General features: G+C 38.6%; 2 protein-coding genes across 2 annotated transcripts; one reads left to right on the forward strand and one right to left on the reverse strand.

The window, feature by feature from the left end:
* Window positions 1–3863: 3863 nt before the first annotated feature.
* Window positions 3864–4808, forward strand: OR9Q2 (olfactory receptor family 9 subfamily Q member 2). The gene has a single exon (XM_055293752.2). It carries the CDS (start codon window positions 3864–3866, stop codon window positions 4806–4808), a length of 945 nt encoding a protein of 314 aa, XP_055149727.1.
* Window positions 4809–16080: 11272 nt separating this feature from the next.
* LOC129490175 (olfactory receptor 1S2) lies at window positions 16081–17058 on the reverse strand. Its single transcript, XM_055293763.2, has one exon. It carries the CDS (start codon window positions 17056–17058, stop codon window positions 16081–16083), a length of 978 nt encoding a protein of 325 aa, XP_055149738.2.
* Window positions 17059–19369: the final 2311 nt, after the last annotated feature.

Consider the following 19369-nt stretch of genomic DNA (forward strand, 5'->3'; position numbering starts at 1 on the left):
CTCTCAATATATGAAATTTTGATCTATACTCTGAGTTTCATTTTGCTTCTCTTCTGGGACTGGCCAAACAGTGACTGAAGCATCTTAATAATCATTCTGATAGTGTTTTTTAATTAAAAAATTTAATTGACAAATAATAATTGTGTTTACATATTTATAGGGTACAATGTAATGTTTTAGTCAATGTATGCATTATAGAATGATTCAATGAAGCCACTTAAATAAGCCAGTTGTTTTAAGTTTGACTATGGCTTCCTGAAAGCAGGGCCTTGATGGCCTCACAGTCTATTTCATATGGGGTAGCAATAATGGGGTTGCTGTAATTATATAGTAGAACTGCAGGGGGTCAGCCATTGGATCTACTTCACAATCAAAGAGAAAGACTTTCTTTAAAGGGCAAGGGGGTTTCCTCTTCCATAGTTCCTGAGGGATCCGCCTGGAATGATGTTGCTCCCTCAGACTCCCTTCTAATTCTTTTTCCAGTAGGAGTGATTGCTCCTGCGGGAGCCAGTCAGAGACTTCAAGGAGCCAGATCCTGAGATGAGTCATCAGGAGATGCTGTTTCTTGGAACAATTGCTACTTTGCTATTTGGCATTTAGATAGTTTCTGAGCCTCTTTAGAGCTGTACTGCCTAAGGAGCATCCTTTCCTTAGAACCCTAGTTCTGTACGATGCTAATGAAAAAGAAGTTCTGTGCTCAACTTCTTTTGGGAAATGGTGGGTTAGGAAAAAGTTGATGAGGTTTCTTTTTTTCTTTTTCTTTTTCTTTAACTTTTAAGTTCAGGGGTACATGTACAGGTTTGTTACAAACATAAACTTGTGTCATGGGGGTTTGTTGTACAGATTATTTCATCACCCAGGTATTAAGCCTAATGGGTAATAACCCGTTAGTTGTTTTTCCTGATCCTCTACCTCCTCCCACCTTCCACCCTCCAATAGGCCCCAGTGTGTGTTGGTCCCCTCTATATGTTCATGTATTCTCATCATTTAGCTCCCACTTATAAGTGAGAATATGTGGTATTTGTTTTTCTGTTCCTGTATTAGTTTGCCAAGGTTTCTTAATTATAGGATTTTGTAGATCCTTTAATATGCTAATATGTATTGTGATTTTCCATGTGAAGAATATAGTATGCAGTGGTCTCCAGATTTATGAGAACAGTGAACCTATTTTCCTGGAATGTCTACCTACGACACCGGGGGAAATGTAAGGCCTTCCAGTATGGTTCTCAAATCTGCTACATGTTATAATCACCAGGGAATTTATGAAAATTACTGGTGTTCAGCTCCTACACTCAGGCATTCCAATTCGATTGTTAAGGGGTATAATCTGGGCCTCACAAGTTGCTTCCCAGGTGATTCTAATGTGCAGCGAGGACTGAGAACCACTGCCCTGGGGTCCTTTTGTCTAGCGCCATATTCCAGATAGGCTCAGTCAACTGAGCATTGACCTGGTCCAAGTCATTGTTTTGCCACCAAGAAGCTCCAGAGTCCTCTCTGTATCTAGGTTTTTAAAATTGATAAGACAGGGAGACATCACATTCACCCTATCTTGGGTCTCCCATGAGGAAGAAAGGCACTGATAGGACTTTGGAGAAATCATGCTTTGCAAGAAGATGTCTTTATTATTTTACTTTAGTTTATGGCAGGACACACAGAGGGGCAGGGAGGTCTAGAGGTCCCAATCCCAAGGCATTGTTGCCACAATTTTTGGAGATTAACTGTATGGGAATCCCCTGGTATGCCTGTTCATAATGTAGATACTGCTCCCATGGCGGATGTACTGCATCTGCATCAATCTATGGAGGTGAGGCACTGCTATTCACATTTTAAACAAATTCTCTGGATAAATTCTTACCCGCACTGAAGTTTGAGAACTAGTGCTATGGTGGAGGGGTTGGTTACCATCAAGAATTTGCTCAGCTTGCTTGGTGGAAGTCTGTTCACAGCCCGCCCACACTGGCCTCTCCAATATTTTATCTTATGACTCCCCACCTGCACCATTCTCTACTTCTGCCAAATGATGAACTTTCGAAGTCATCAATTACAGCATGTTTTGGCAATGGGGAGCAAAAGCTTATGCTTATAAAAAGCCTCCTTTGGGGATCAGTTCATAGCTGGCTATGGTGGCATTGTGTAAAACCCCTGACAAAACTCCCAACTGAGATATAGGAAACCTTCAAAGAAGTACATTTCTTTAGGTACAAGGCAGGAAGAACGTAAGAGTAGGAACCAGCTCCATCAGACCTTGCTGAGGGATGGGGCTTTGGAAGTTTGAAATTAAAGAGAAACTTTCAAAGGTATTAATTAGACACCTTGTTAGGAAGTCATATGAAGATAAGTCTCCTTCCCCTGGAGAATCACCTCAGGAACCAATTAGGGTGTAATACTGGGACAGTGAATATAAGAAGCACATCAGCAAGGTTTCATGCTAGATTGGAAGCTCAGGGAGAAAGGCTGGTCCCCTAGTCTTGTTATTTGAAAGCAAGTCTAGAAAAACCTAAGGAAACACTAGTGTCAGGGATATATTGCTTTGTCAAGAGGTAGAGGAAAGAGAGAGACTCCTAGAAGTGAGACTAAAACACAGAAGTATTGGAAGTGACCCCATCTCATCAGGTTGCTATGATTATGGGGATATCTGCAATTTTGTTTACGGAAAGGGAACAAAGGCAAGGTAACTGAAGCCCAGAGAGGAAACGTGACTTGCCCAGGATCTTACATGCAGTGTGGGTAAACTAGAAGCCAGGTGTCCTTTGGCTTGGCAGATGATGGGCAGGCAATACACGAAACAAAAGAGGAGGGCATTAGCAAAGTAGAATTCAGGTGAGGACAGTTTATATCCAGCTCATGACTTTCAGATCTAATTTGTTTTCTTTGGTATTCTCCTTAATGGGCCAGCTCAGTATTGGTCTGGCTGCTGGTACATCAGGTACTCAAATACTATCAAAGCCCTCCTTTATAGCCCGGTTCTAGAACTCCACTAAGGACCCCCAAATTTATTAATCCGAATTCCTCCAACAGCACTCAGACAACACAAGACTACAAAAATATTTCTGCTTTCAAATTTGGATGCTGTTTATTTTCAAGCTACTGTGTTTATTAGGGGCTTTGAGAACAACCAAACAAAGCTTATGGAGCTTTGTTAGGTGCCTAGAAGAACTTATGTTTGCTCTTTTGATTTCAAGGTCAACGCTTGAGTGTGTGTTTATGTGTGTGTATACACACCCTTAATAAGCCAGCCAACTCTAATTAGGATAACAGCTGTTTGTTAAACTTGCACGTTGTTAGACTGAGAATAGTAATATTCCTACAAGCAGAGCCCATTGCTGATCGCTAATAGATTTTTTTGTTTATATGTTTTTGTTGAGAGAAGATACATTTTCCTTCCTTAAAACATTCATTTAAAATTTTAATAGCCGCTTTATATATGTGGAGTGCTTTTAGCTTTCCAATATGCTTTTGCCTCTGTTTTAACCTACGCATTAATCTTATCTCATAAGCAGGGCAAGCATTATGATCCTCTTTTGGCAGAGGAGGAAATTGAGGTTCAGAGAGGTTAAGTGCCTTGTGTAAGATCAAACAGCTAATTGGGGACAGAGTAGCAAATACAAGCACTGACTTGTAAGTCAGGAATCACTTGCTCTCTGTTCTTTCTATAATAGAAGCGTTCATCACTTTGTATCTTATATTACAGTGAGCTCTATATCTGTCTATATCTATCTTCGACTGAAAAGTGTGTTGAAGTTGAGTGCCGACATGTAAGACATTCAATTTAAAGCTTTGTTACTTGAAATCATTTGAACTCCTCTTGAGGTGTCCCCTCATCTGGCTCTTGTCTTAGCCGTTGCAGGTGAACCACTGGATGGATGGCTGAAAGGAATTACACCGTAGTGACGGAGTTCTTCCTTACTGCATTTACTGAACATCTCCAGTGGAGGGTTCCTCTCTTCCTCGTATTTTTGAGTTTCTATCTTGCCACTATGTTAGGGAACACAGGCATGATCCTCCTGATCCGTGGAGATCGTCGGCTCCACACCCCGATGTACTTCTTCCTCAGCCACCTTTCCTTGGTGGACGTCTGCTACTCGTCCGCCATCATCCCTCAGATGCTGGCTGTGCTGTGGGAGCACGGCACAACCATCTCCCAGGCTCGCTGTGCAGCTCAGTTCTTCCTCTTCACCTTCTTTGCCTCCATCGACTGCTACCTTCTGGCCATCATGGCCTATGACCGCTACGTGGCCGTGTGCCAGCCCCTGCTTTATGTCACCATCATAACCGAGAAGGCCCGCTGGGGCTTAGTCACTGGGGCTTATGTTGCTGGTTTTTTCAGTGCCTTTGTTCGAACGGTCACAGCCTTCACTCTCTCCTTTTGTGGAAACAAGGAGATCAACTTCATTTTCTGTGACCTCCCTCCTCTATTAAAACTCTCCTGTGGGGACAGCTACACTCAGGAAGTGGTGATTATTGTGTTTGCTGTTTTCGTCATGCCTGCCTGTATCTTGGTGATCTTGGTGTCCTACCTGTTTATCATCGTGGCCATACTGCAGGTCCACTCTGCTGGAGGCCGGGCCAAGACCTTCTCCACCTGCGCCTCCCACCTCACTGCCGTCGCTCTGTTCTTTGGCACCCTCATCTTCATGTACCTGCGAGACAACACAGGCCAGTCCTCCGAGGGAGACCGAGTGGTGTCTGTGCTTTACACGGTGGTGACCCCAATGCTGAATCCCCTTATCTATAGCCTGAGAAACAAGGAGGTAAAAGAGGCCGTTAGGAAAGCCCTGAGCAAATCAAAGGCTGCTAGAAGACCCTAAATGGACCTTTGTGAAATATATCATTCCTTAGTTTCCCCATCTTTTCTGTCTTTTCTCAATAGCACCTTCTGGAGAGGCTTTCCTAAATAACCGTATTCAAAATCGCACCTGAACTCCCCACCTTCACTTTCTGATTTGTTATTCTATGTAATACCTATCATCATCTGACATATTAGATGTTTTATGTGTTTGACATTTTCTAATGCTCACAACTAGAAAGTAAGCAACATGAGAGCAAATTTTTTTTATCTGAGCTTCATTTCTATATGTCCAGTTCCTAGCAAAGCACCTAGCATGTGAAAGGCACTCAATAAATATTTGTTGAGTGAATGAATCTCAGGTTCCAGTGTCTACCTTTAAGTTGTAACTTCTTCAGTCATCAGTTTTCTTATCTGTCAAGTAGATTTATCTATCTTATAGGACTATGGTTTTGAGGATTGCCTGGCACAATAAATACTTGATGAGTGAAGCAAGAATATTTGGAAAGTTATAAAGCAGTCTACAAATACAACTACTGTTTTGATCCAAAGGGATTTTCCAAATTTCGTCATTTATTTATTTATTCTTTCTTTTTTTTTGTTGTCTTCTTGTTTCTGTGATTTTTGAATAACAATGAGGAAAACTATAATAATAATAATAATAATAGCAAGTTACACTTATTAGGCATTATTATCTTCCAGGACTTACAATAAGTTTGCTATAGGAATTATTTGATTTAATTTACAGGACATCCCTATGAGGTAGGTTCTATTATTATCTCTGCTTTATAGGTAGGTGAGGCACTTGAGGCTTAGAGATGTTGAGTAATATTCTCAAGGTCGGCAAGCAAGTAGTTGGGTGGGGCTTCCACCCAGGTAGGCCTGAGCTCCTATCGGACACGCACACTGTTGCTAGCTGTAATCTATTGCCTACTCTATATAATCACTCAACCGGAATTTATTGTTATTGCTCTTTTCTTTTTCCTTTTATCTGGTGAAGAAAAGGTAAAAGTCCAATCTGTTGGTGTAGATGGCAGTCAACAACATTCATTTTATAGCCCCTATGTTCTAGGATTGTATAATGTGACTTTGTGTATATATGTGTGTGTGTGTGTATAGTTGTGCATGATAAAGTGAAGTGTGTAAACAGCAACTCCTGAATTTGAGGAATGTTTGTTTTAAGGAGATACAATAAATATTTTAAAAAGGAGTTGGCTGGGCATATTTAGGAAAAAGTATAGGGAAAAAATGAGCACCTATGGCCAAGAGGTTTGGGATCATATATCAGCTCTGGTAGAAATCATTTAAAAACTGCAGATTGGGGTGAAGGAATACCACAGAATGCCTCTTGATGATCATTTTCCAAATATTAACTGTCATGCAAATATTTTCAGAGCACATCAACATCTGTGGTGGGTGTTAGACATATTTGTGTTGTGGAAAGAACTCAGAACTTGGCACCAAAGTGTCCAGTCTGCCACTTCTTAGCAGTGTGGCTTCAGATTAATTAGTGCCTTTCAGCCTGCTTCTCCTCTGTGAAATAATACTTGCTAAGCACTTACTCTGGGACATGATTTACATGTATCTCATTTATTCTCACAATAACTTGGTATATTTGGATAATTGGAAGGCATTCGGTAATGTTATAAACATTATTCAGTGTTATTAATTACTGTTATTAATTCATGTTATTATGGTGCTTGCCCAGGCCCCACAGCCTAGTGAGTAGTGATGGGCAGAGGGACCCATAGCTGATCTCTGGGCCTCTTTATTGCAGAACTGTCTGGAACAGTCCCTCCTGGGCCCAGATTAGCTCTAAACCTGGACATTTCCAGGAGTCAAGTTCTCAAATAATTTTTTAACTTAATTCTTAAGCTAGTGCGCACTTACCATATCCTAGGTACAATGCTAAAAGCTTTACATGAATCCTTTATTTTAGCTCTCCTAACAATGTTAATGAAAAGTAATTTTTATTGACCCCATTTACCAAAAGAAAAAAGAAAATCTAAGACTCAGAGATATTATGTGACTTGACCAAGTTATGTAGCAAGAAAGTGGCAGATGAGGGAGGTTCTGTTCTCAGGTCTCTGACTCCAAAGTACATACTCTTATCTGATAACCGCCCTTCTGCACTCTTTCTTCTCCTTCTCCTGGGCCCTAGTTCCCGGTTATAGTTTGCTTCAGAGGTTATCTGGGTTTCAGTTGCATTCTTGATCTCCATGTTTGGTAAGTGTGGGCTGAGATGGGTGAGTTTGATGGACTCACATTATTGTGAAGTTCATGGAACTCATTTTGGCCCTCTTGTAGGCCAATGAGGAGAGTCTGGGGCAATCTATAACTCCCTCAGAAAGAGCAGGGTGGGCTCAGGTAAAGTATTGCCTTCAAAGCCCTTCCAGGGTATCTCTTGGCTCAGAGTGCTTCAATAAATAGCTAATCGGCTTAGTGCCTCCAAGCCGGCACTAACCTTCCCTTCAGGTCTTCTTTTTCAGTCTTAAGTGATTACCTAAGGAATTCAATATTCCTTTCCAAACACTGATTATTGTTATTTGTTACTATTTATCAGCATTTACAAATATGGAATTGTACGTATATACAATGTGTATATTTACTTGGTTATTTTTGTTATATCTATCATTATTATCAAAAGACATCATTCAAAAGATGTATCTGAAATCCCTTCTAATTTACTAAAACTTTAAAATATAGTTTTATTGAGATTTGACATGCAATAAACTGTACATAAAGCGTACAGTTTGATAAGTTTTGACATGTATACACTCATGAAACCATCATCATAATCAAGATAATGAACCTGTATATCACTTCCCAAGTTTCCTTATACCTACTACACTTTCTCCCATGTGCCCCTTCCCATCATTCCCCATCTACACCCTCAGGCCACTACTGGTCTGCTTTTTGTCCTATACATTAGTTTGAATTTTATATGAATTTTATGTCAATGGACTCATATCTGACTTCTTCTACTTAGCATAATTATTTTGAGAATCATTAACATTGTTTTGTATATCAATAATTCATTCCACATTATTGCTGAGTATTATTACATTGTATACCATGTTTGTTTATTCATTCATCTATTTATGGGGATTTTAATTGTTTCCACTTTTTGGCTATTATAAGCAAACCTGCTGTGAATATTCATGAACAACCTTTGTATGGATCTATACTTTTAGTTCTCTTAGGTAAATACCTACGGGTGAAGTGGTTGGATTACATAGCAGGTATGTGTTTAATTTCTTAGGAAACAGCCAAACTATTTTCAAAGTGGTTATATCACTAAACATTCCCACCAGCAGTGCTAACAGTGCATGAGAGTTCCAGTTCTTCCAAATCCTCACCAAAACTTAGCATGGTCAGTCTTTTTAATTTTTGTAAATTGTGGTAAGAACAGATAACATGAGATTTACCCTCTTAACAAATTTTGAGTTTAGTATGGTATTGTTAACCATAAGTATGATGTTCTACAGCAAATCTCCAGAATTTATTCATCTTGCATAACTGGAACTTTATACCTATTGAACTACAATTCCTCATTCTTCCTGTCCCCAAGCCCCTGGCAACCACCATTCTATTTTTGCTTTTATGAGTTTGACTACTTTAGATACCTTAAAGTGAAATCATGTAGTATTTGTATTTCTGTGACTGGCTTATTTCACTTAGCATAATGTTTTCAAGGTTCATCTATGTAGTTGCATATGGTAAGATTTCCTTTAAGAGATGAATAATATTCTAATACATACAGTCATCCCTCAGTGTCCATGGGGGATTGGTTCCAGGACCTTCCACAAATACCCAAATCTGCAGATGCTCAAGTCCCTGATATAAAATGATGTAATATTTGCATATAAACCTATGCACGTCTTCTTGTATACTTTAAATTATCTCTAGATTACTTATAATCCCTAATACAATGTAAATGCTATTCATAAGTGCTATTTAAATAGTTGTTATACTGTATTGTTTAAAAAAATGACAAGAAAAAAGTCTATACGCGTTCAGTACAGACACAATTGTTTTTCAACTATTTTGATCCAAGATTGGTTGAATCCATGACTGTGGACCCTACAGAGGCAGAGGGCCAACTGTACCACATTTTCTTTATCTCTTCCTATGTCAGTGGACATTTAGGTTATTTCCACATCTCAGCTACTATGAATAATGCTTCAATGATCATGGGAGTACACACACACACACACACATATATATATTTTGATGTCTTGGTTTCAATTTTTTTTGGATAAATATTCAGAAGTATTGGATATTTATTGCTGGGTCATACGATAATTCTATCTTTAGTTTTTTGAGAAAACTTCATACTGTTTCCCATAGCAACTGCATCATCTTACATTTCCCAAAACAGTGTACAAGGGTTCCAATTTCTCCATGACCTCACAATCATTTATTTTTTTAAAAAAATAATAACCATCCTAACAGGTGTGAGATGATATCTCATTGTGGTTTGATTTGCATTCCCCTGTTGATGAGTGATGTTAAGCATCTTTTCATATACCTGCTGGCCAGTTGTATATCATTTTGGAAAAATACCTATTCAGATCTTTTGCCTATTAAAATGTTTTTTTAATTTAAAAAGATTTATTGAATAAAGATTGTATATATATATGGTGTATAATTTGATGACTTGATATATGTATTGTAACAATCATTACATTGTGTAATCATTATCACAAACAAATTAATCAACACACCCATCACCACACATGCTGTATATGAAATCTCCAGAACTTGTTCATTTTATAACTGAAAATTTGTTCCCTTTGATCAATATATTATTTTCCTCCACCTCCAGCCACTGGAAACCATTATTCTCTGCTTCTATGAGTTGGACTTTTTTAGATTCCACATATAATTGATATCATACAGTATTTGCCTTTCTGTGTCTGGATTATTTCACTTAGCATAATATCCTCCAGGTTCATCCATGTTGTCACAGATGCTGGTATTTTCTTCTCTTTCATAGCAATTAATAAATAATACTCCATTGTATATGCATACCACATTTCCTTTATCCATTCATCCATCTATAGACACAAGTGTTTTCTCTGTCTTAGCCACAGTGACTAATGCTGCAATTAACATGAGAGTGCAGATATATTTTTGAGATACTGATTTCATTTTGTTTGGATAAAAACTCAGAAATGGAGTTGCTGGATTGTATACCAATTTACATTCCCACTAACAATGAACAAGTGTTTTTTTTTCTTCCACACCCTCTCCAACACTTATCTTTTGACTTTTTGAGAATAGCCATCCTAACATATATGAAGTGATATTTCACTGTGGTTTTGATTTGCATTTTTCTGATGAATAGTGATGTTGAACATCTTTTCATATACCTGTTGGCCATTTTTATGTCTTCTTTGGACAAATGTGTATTTACATCTTTTACCCATCTTCTAATTCAATTACTTTTTCTTCCTATTGAGCTGTACAAGTTCCTTGTATATTTTAGATATTAATCCCTTATCAGATATATGATTTGCAAATATCTTCTCCCATTCCATAGGTTGTCGTTTTACTCTGTTGACTGTTTCCTTTGAAGAGAAGCAGCTTTAAAAAATTTGATGTGGTCCAACTTGTCTAGTTTTGCTTTTGTTGCCTGTGCATTTGGTGTCATAGCTAAGAAAGTGTTGCCAAGACCAAAATCATGAACGTTTTTCTCTGCATTTTCTTCTAAGAGTTTCAGGATTTACATTTATGTAAGTTTTTAATGCACGTTGGATTGATTTTTGTGTATGGTGTGTGATTAGCATCCAATTTCATTCCTTTGCATATGGAGATCTGGTTTTCCCAGTATCATTTGTTGAAGGCACTATAATTTCTCCACCGTGTATTCTTGGTGCCCTTGTCAAATATTGGTTGATCATATTTGGGTTTATTTCTGGGCTCTCTATTCAGTTCCATTTGTCTATATGTCTGTCTTTATGCTAGTATATTTGTATCTTGCAATCTTGCTAAACTCACTTATTAGTTTTAGTAGCTTCTTTTGTTTATTCTTTTGATTTTCTACATACACAATTGGGTTGTCTATGAATAAAAGCAGTTGTATCTCTTTCTTTCTAATTTGAATAGTTTTATTTCTTTTTCTTGCCTTATTGCACTGGCTAGAACTTCCAATACAATGTTAAATGGAAATGAGGAGAATGTAAATTTCTGTCCCATTGTTTATATTAGGGAATAATCTCTCATTTTCCCACCATTCCTTACGTAGATTTTTCACAGATGATCTTTATCACATAAGGGAGTTCCTTTTGATTCCTGCTTTTTCTTTTCATAGTAGTTTTCTTTTTAAAATCAGGAATGGATTTAGGATTTTCTGCATCTACTGAGCTGATAATCTAGTTTTGTTTTTGTTTATTAATGTGATGGATAGCATTTTTTGATTTTTGAATGTTAAACCATTCTTGTAGTTTGGGGATAAACTATACTTGGTTACAGTATATTATTCTTTTCATTATCACAGTAAGTAGAAGATGTTCCTGATCATTCTAGGGTGGGTAAAAGTGTCACAGATGGTATTACCTAAAACTGTATGCCAATTTTAAAAGAGGTTTGTAGTTCTGAGTCATTTACAATCCTCTGTTAAAAGGAGAATATATATAGAGGGACATATGCAAGTGGAAGGAAGACAGAGGCAAAGAAGAAATTTGAAATTTTTTCATCTTCTGAAAAATCTGTTCTGAAGGAGGTAGTTTCATTTTGATTTCAATGCTGAGGATTCAGGACTGCTTGAGAGATAGCTAGGGATGGTAGCTGCCTGAGTTGAAGAGAGCAGATCAGAAAGTATGATTTCAGGAGTAATGGTTTGGGTCCTGTGGTATTTGAAACTGTTGCTCCTTCTTTTTCTTGGACAAATTTTCACATTCTTCCTTTGTCTTCCTGACTACTAGTTTATTCAGTTTCTTAAATATTAGAATCTACCAGGGCTTTGTCATTGACCTTGCTCTCTCTCTTAGTTACTCCTCAGGTAATTTCACCAAGCCCTATGACTTTAAATACTTATTTTATTTAAATAAAATAAAATAAAATTCTTTACCATGGCCTATAAGACTCAGCCTGGATGGGTTTCTAATTACCTCCATGACTATATGTGCTTCCACTCTCCCCACTCACTCTGCTCTAGCCATGGAGAATGCTGTCCATGCAGAATGCCAAACCTGTTCCCACATAAGGATTATAACCTACTCTTCCCTTTTATTGGAATGTGTCCCCAGATCTCATGGTTCACTCCCTTATTCTATTCAGTTCTCTGCTCAAATATCTAAGAGAGTCCTTCCCCAAGGCCTAAACTTCCTTTGCTATCATTAGCCACTCTCTGTTTCATTGTCCCCATACCTGCTTTACCTTTCTGAATTCTTCTCACCACCTCATATTATATCAATGATGTATTTCTTTGTATGTTCATTATCTGTCTTATGCACTATGAAGTAAGAGCCAAGGAAGCAACAGCATTGCCTCATTTCCTTTTGACTCTCAATAGGTATTAAAAAAATTCTAGTGATCAGTAAGTAAATATTTGCTGACCCTTTATAGATGAGGTCTATTTTGTGTGTGTTTCTAGGCAGTCCTCTTGCATTTGTGTTAGCTACAATGAGATGGCATGGGTTTCTGTTGATTTATTCATAAAATCACAAATTGGCTTTTCTCAGGTACAGCTAACACAAAAGAACAAGAATAGTGTAAAATTCAGTTGGCTGTGCTTTGCACAAAATCTTTATGTTTTCTTAATCTGATGACATTAATTATTGACCAAACATTGTCTTCACTTATCAAGTCTTAAAAATCATGTAAAATCATTTTTAAGTTAATTTTTCTTTTTAGGTTGAGAGTGCACTGAGGTCATGCACTGTGAATTATTCATTCTTTTAGTCCCAGATTCAGAGCCTGACAAATAGAAAGTTCTCAATAAATGTTTCTTGAAAATGGCAAATTGGAGAATGATTCAGGGAAATAAAAGTATCTAGGTATAGATTTACACATTTCCTCTGTAAAGACTTGTCCGGATTTTTACAAAAGTCTGTGACTTTCTATTTTCTTACTCAATTCTGTTCTGTGTCCCAAATCTAATCCTAATTCATTTTCTCAGGCAGACTCTCAATGTACATGTAAGTCTAAATCTGGCCAAATTAACCTTTCTGTTACTCACTGCAGATGAAGTTCTACTTTCCAGCCTCCTGTGGGACCTACACACCAGAGATAAGAGGTTCAGCACAGGCCAACAGGGATGGGACCAGTTTAGACCAAATCACCTGTGTTTAACCCTAGTGTTCCTTATTCTATCAAATATGGACTAGATCTACCCAGAATAAAGGATGCAGGGTTGGGAATCTCAGGTTCACCTAATTAATGTTTATATAACTTAGAAAATTCTGTTATGATGTTAAGCATGATGGTTGAATAGGCAAGACAGTTCATATTCATTAAAATTTTAAAAAGTTTTTCCCTCTTCCTATAATGGTAATCATTGTAAAATGTTAAAGCAATACAGAATGTAATATGAATCATTTTATCCCATGACCCAAGCAAAACCACTGTTATGGTTATATATTACTGTGTACAAACCACTCCAAATGGGAGAAACTTAAAACAATAAAAATCATCTTATGGTTGTCTTTTGGGTTCTAGGAGTTGACTGGGCTTGGCTAGGTAGTTTTCGCTTGGGCTCTCATGTGCCTTGTGGTTGGGGCTGAGGCTGGAATCACTTGAAAACTCACTCACTCACATGTTGGTGACTGGGTGGGGAGACTCAGAGTGTTGGACCTGTGCAGCTGGGACTCCTTGGACAACTCTCTTGAATTCTGCGTAGTCTTTCCATATGGTCTCTCCCATCGTGGCTTCAGGGTAGTGGGACTTCCATAGCAACTCAGAGCTCCAGAGGTCCATGTCCCAAGACAGAGAGTGGGCCAGGTGGAAGTGTGTCTTTGTCTGGGATGCTATAACAAATTTCCATGAACTTGTTGGCTTAAAAAACATTTATTTTTCATAGTTCTGGAGGCTGAAAATCTGAGATGAGTGTGCTAGCCGGGATGGTCAGGTTCTGATGAGGGCTCTCTTTTGGTTTCAGACTGCTGATTTCTTGATGTATTCTCCCTGTGGCAGAAATAGAATTCTCTGGGATCCCTTGTATAAAGGCACTAATAATTTATGAGGACTTCATCCTCATGACCTATTCAGGTTTCAAAGGCTCCACCTCCTACTACCATCACTTTGGGGGTTAGGATTTTAACACATGAATTTTGGGGGGAAACAAACATTTAGTTCATATCAAAGCTGAATTGGTTCTTCTAAGACAGCCTCAGAAATCATGCAACAGTACTAATGGGGTGCTCTATTGGTCAAAAAAGTACTCAAAACCAAGCTCAACAGTGAGGGTCATGGGCTCAACCTCTTGATGGCGAAGTGGTAGGGTACTTCAAGAGCACATGGGATGGAAATATTGTGGCCATTTTTGGGAAATGCAATCTGCCACAACCACTTATATTTTGTTGGCTCTCCTCTGAGGCATCTCTTTATGCAAATTCTGTTTTACAAAAAATGGGTTTTTATGATACATGCTGTTATAAAACTTTCTTTGTTCATATTAGGCCAATTGCAAGATCACAGAAAAAAGAAATTGAGATTGGCAACATGGCTTGCCTTGCAGTGAATTAGCTGCAAGTTGGTCCAGATTCCATGTCTCTTGATTACAAATCTAGGACCCTTTCTACTGCTTCACATGGAATAATGAAGGCAGAGTTCTGTGATGTTCCATGTTGGAGCAATGGATGAAACGGGATGGATACTGAGGTACTTGAGGAAGGCTAAAACTGTTGAGAGGTTTATTTGGTAGCCCATACAAAAGCAGGTGGGTTTTACATTTATAATGAAAACTAAAAGGAAGCATCAAAGTTTACGAGATAGCATGGAGAAAGGCAGGTGGCTGATTATACGTTTCCTCTTAAATAGCTTGGATGATTCCAAGTTTAGAGAAGAATGGAAGTCAGCTTAGGCTGGGAAAAAATAAACTTAATTTGGCAGGGCAGGTAGGTTGGAGTTGGAAGACAGGAGGGTGGGCAGTTAAAAAAAAAGTATCACTTTGTTTTTAGTGTCTACTATATACTACATAGCTGTTGGGGACAGAGTCAGAACTCTAACTGATACGTTTATACATAAACTCTGTGGTTTTCCATTGAAATAATTGAAGTCATCTGGAGTCATATTTCCTAAGACATATTTGTATAATGCTAGTTCCATGAACGACTGTGATGAATTGGGTTCTGTATGATGGAAATAATTGAATTTCAATTATTTCAAGTTTAGTCTTGAGAAATGCTGTGTACCATCTTACTTTCTTGGAGATTTACATGACACTGAAGGTTCTGGGAAGTTGTCCAGTTAATACATTGTGCTTCATATAACTCAGAGTTGCCAAAACTTATTTGACCATGGGAATCTTCACTGTTACAACCACTAAACGTCTCACTGAATAGCACCTTAACAAAACACACTTTGAGAAAAGCTGACCTAAAGAAATGTAGATTAAAGAAAGAAGTAGTAATAACTGTCTTCAAAGCTACAAAAGCTAGACTGTAGGCACTATATGCACCTGTGAGAGTCTAGGTTATGAATAATTTGTACCAAAGTTTGTAATAATATAGATTGTAATTAAAATGTGTGTTTTTAAATTAATTTTTTATTTATGTATAAATTTTTAATTTATTGATACATGTATTTTTATTGATAAATTGTCCTCCATAGTTTTGGGGAACATCTTATATTCTGATACATTCATATAATATGTAATAATCAAATTAGGGGATTAGGATGTCCATAACCTTAAACATTTTTCTTTATGCTGGGAACTTTGGAATTATTCTCTTTTAGCTATTTTGAAATATATAATAGATTATTGTTTACCATAGTCCCCCACAATGATTTATCAAACATTAGGTCTTATTTTTATTCTATATAACTGTATTGTTGTACTCATTAATCAACCTCCATTCAACTCCACTCCAACTCCTGCTACTGGGCCCTGGTAACCACCAATCCACTTTCTAAGGATGCGTGTTTTTGTTGTGACATACCATGGCAGTTACAGGTTTTGTTTCCAAGACAAGAGCTAAGTGGAAAAGCTCCAACCCTCTTAGAGGTTGGAATAGGAGACAGATATCTGCAAGTTCATCAAAAGTTGAACCATCACAACTGTGCAATACACTCTGGACTGAATCATTTATCTGATTATGTGGACTAAAAGAATGTAGATGTCCAGGGCATCAAAGGGAAGAAATTTTTCTATTGATGAGCTTTCTCAGGGCACCTTTCATATCTTTATTCCTCAAGCTGTAGATGAAGGGGTTCATCATGGGTGTCACCACAGTGAATAGGACAGCACCAATCTTATCAGTGTCCTCAGGGTGAGTGGAGGAGGGGAAAAAGTATATGCCTACAATGGTTCCGTAGAACAGTAATACAACTGTCAGGTGAGAGCCACAAGTGGAGAAGGCTTTCCACTTTCCCTGTGTGGATGATATTCTCAGGACAGCTCTGATGATGCAGACATAGGAGAAGAAGATGAGTGCAAAGGGGAAGATGATAACTGATAAACCCACAATAAACAACACAAGCTCATTGATCATTGTGTCTGAACAGGACAGTTTGAGCAGGGGAGCCAAGTCACAGAAGAAGTGTGGGAGAGTGTTATGGTCACAGAAGAGCAATTGAATGAGCAGAAGGGTGTGTGTCAGAGCAATAAGATTACTGAGGAGCCACGAGATGACTGTGAGCAAAATGCAGAAACTGGGCCGCATGAGAGTTTTATAGTTCAGAGGGTGGCAGATCGCCACAAAGCGGTCGTAGGCCATGGTCCCCAAGAGCAAATTGTCAGTGATGACAAACACAATAGAAAAGTACATCTGTGTGATGCAGCTCTCATAAGAGATGGATTGACTCTTGGTTTGAATATTCACCAGCATTTTGGGAACTGAGTTGGAAATGGAGGAAATATCAGCAAAGGATAGGTTGGCAAGGAAGAGATACATGGGGGTGTGAAGGTACATATCCAAGCTGATGGCCAGAATGATGAGCCCATTCCCAACCACAGTGACCACATACATACTCAGGAAAAGCACAAAGAGGAGGTTTTGATGTTCAGCCTGGTTGGAGAGTCCCAGGAGAATGAATTCAGTGACGGTGGTTTGGTTTTCTTGATGCATATTTCTGCTGATCTGAAGAAAGGAATACAAAGTCATCATACACCTACAAGAAAACTTAACATGGTGTCATTTGGCTGCAGCCATTGCAGTAAGGCACTTCCTTTAAGCTGATGGGCAATAAAGTTTCTTCTGCTTATTAAGTGGAAGTGATACTCAATAAGGAAGTATTTCAGCAGTGCAGAGACTTGGAAAATGCCACAGAAAAAGACAGGACATGGCAGATAGTTCTCAATGAACAATGTTTTAAACTCTAACAGGGTTCTGAATGTGATTTTTCCAGTTGGTTCTAAATGTAGTTTAAATTCCCCAAACTGAGGATCATAGATAAGGCATACGCTATATTCTAGAGATGTTAGATACACATGCAGGAATTACTTAAAAGTGACCAAACTGGTCCCCAAATCATCTCCCTTGTTCAACTTTATGCCTTAAATCTGAGAAAGGAGATATTTCAAGTCTCGTGAAAGTGAAGAGACTGGGGAAGGAAACACAACTGAGGGTTAGGAATGGCTATGGGAGTGTACACCATTGTGTGGGTGCTTCATCCCACTAACGCCGGGGGAGAACACCAAAACAAGTGCTTTTGAGTACAAGTAGGAGCAATCAGGGTTTTACTTCATCTGTGGCTAGATATTAGCTTCAAGAAAAATTAGGGGGCACAGATACACTTAAAGACTTCTGTTTGCCTCTCATTTCTAAAGGTGAGGAGCTCACTGGATCAGGTCATGATGGCAGGGGTAGAGGGAAAATATGGTGGTTAGTAGGGCAATCTGCATTTTCACCCATGGCATGGCATAAATATGTGAATTTCCCATAGGACACGTGATGCTACAGGAGGTCACTGGAGTCAAGTCACCTTGTTGAGATTCCAATCCAGAAACAGCCTATTAGGGCAGAGGAGGCTGTAGCAATAAGAAACCATGAGGTGGCTCTCTTAGTATATACCCAAAGGACTACAAATCATGCTGCTATAAAGACACATGCACACATATGTTTATTGCGGCACTATTCACAATAGCAAAGACTTGGAACCAACCCAAATGTCCAACAATGATAGACTGGATTAAGAAAAGTGGCACATATACACCATGGAATACTATGCAGCCATAAAAAATGATGAGTTCAAGCCCTTTGTAGGGACATGGATGAAACTGGAAATCATCATTCTCAGTAAACTATCGCAAGGTCAAAAAACCAAACACCGCATGTTCTCACTCATAGGTGGAAATTGAACAATGAGAACATATGGACACAGGAAGGGGAACATCACACTCCGGGGACTGTTGTGGGCTGGAGGGAGGGGGGAGGGATAGCATTAGGAGATACACCTAATGCTAAATGATGAGTTAATGGGTGCAGCAGACCAACATGGTACATGGATACATATGTAACAAACCTGCACATTGTGCACATGTACCCTAAAACTTGAAGTACAATAATAAATAAATAAATAAATAAATAAAAGAGAGCTCTTAAAGAGATCAGGGACATAATTCATTGTCCTTGTCAGGGAACCGCATAATGGGGCAGTCTCCAAAAGGGAGCCTCTGACGAACCTCAAAATGGTCTCAAGAGACACCATGCCTGCCACATATAAGGCACCAGCTGCTAGTATCTATGGCAACAGATATGAACACTTTTGCCTTTTTTCCCATTCCCATTCTTCCTCCCTGACCTGATAAAACTGAAAAAGAAGGAAAGACCAAAATGACTAAAACAACAACAATAGTAACAACAACGGGTTTGTGGGAAGAGAGGCCAAAGAGCAAGGGAAGAACATGTGCTCCCACCTTTCCGCTGTACAACCCAAGCTACACATCAGATCTGAGCTCACAAGGGAGGACCCATGCTTTGAATTGACAGTGAAGCTGAAGTTTAAAATTGGGCTGGACTTGGTTTTTTAATACCTGGAAATTGGTCTTCAGTATCAGTTAAACATTTTAAAAATCTTAAGTGGCCAGAAAGGTAAACGGATCTCACAAGGTGTCATCCAGGAGAAGGGAAGGGAGATTGGACCTAGTATGATTTTCCTTGTGACTTATTGGAAATAATATCAGCTTGGGAACAAGGTCTTTCTACTCTCCTAACATTGTCTCCCTCTCATTTTATCCCTCTCTTCTACCTATCTCCAAAATCACTTGTCTCTCAAAGATTTTCTTTCCATTCAGATGCCAGAAAAGAGGAAATCATGTCTGGAATTCCTGAAAACTGAAAGGCATTGGAGATTGAAGCAGAGATCTGAAGTTTCTTTGCTCCTGAAAAGCTTGGCTTACAAATCAGAGAGGAGTGAAAACACATGCAGACGGGAGAATCCACAAAAAAACTGAAATGAGCTAAGTAACTGGCAGGC

This window comes from Symphalangus syndactylus, chromosome 1 (assembly GCF_028878055.3).
Source record: "Symphalangus syndactylus isolate Jambi chromosome 1, NHGRI_mSymSyn1-v2.1_pri, whole genome shotgun sequence".
Classification (NCBI taxonomy): domain Eukaryota; kingdom Metazoa; phylum Chordata; class Mammalia; order Primates; family Hylobatidae; genus Symphalangus; species Symphalangus syndactylus.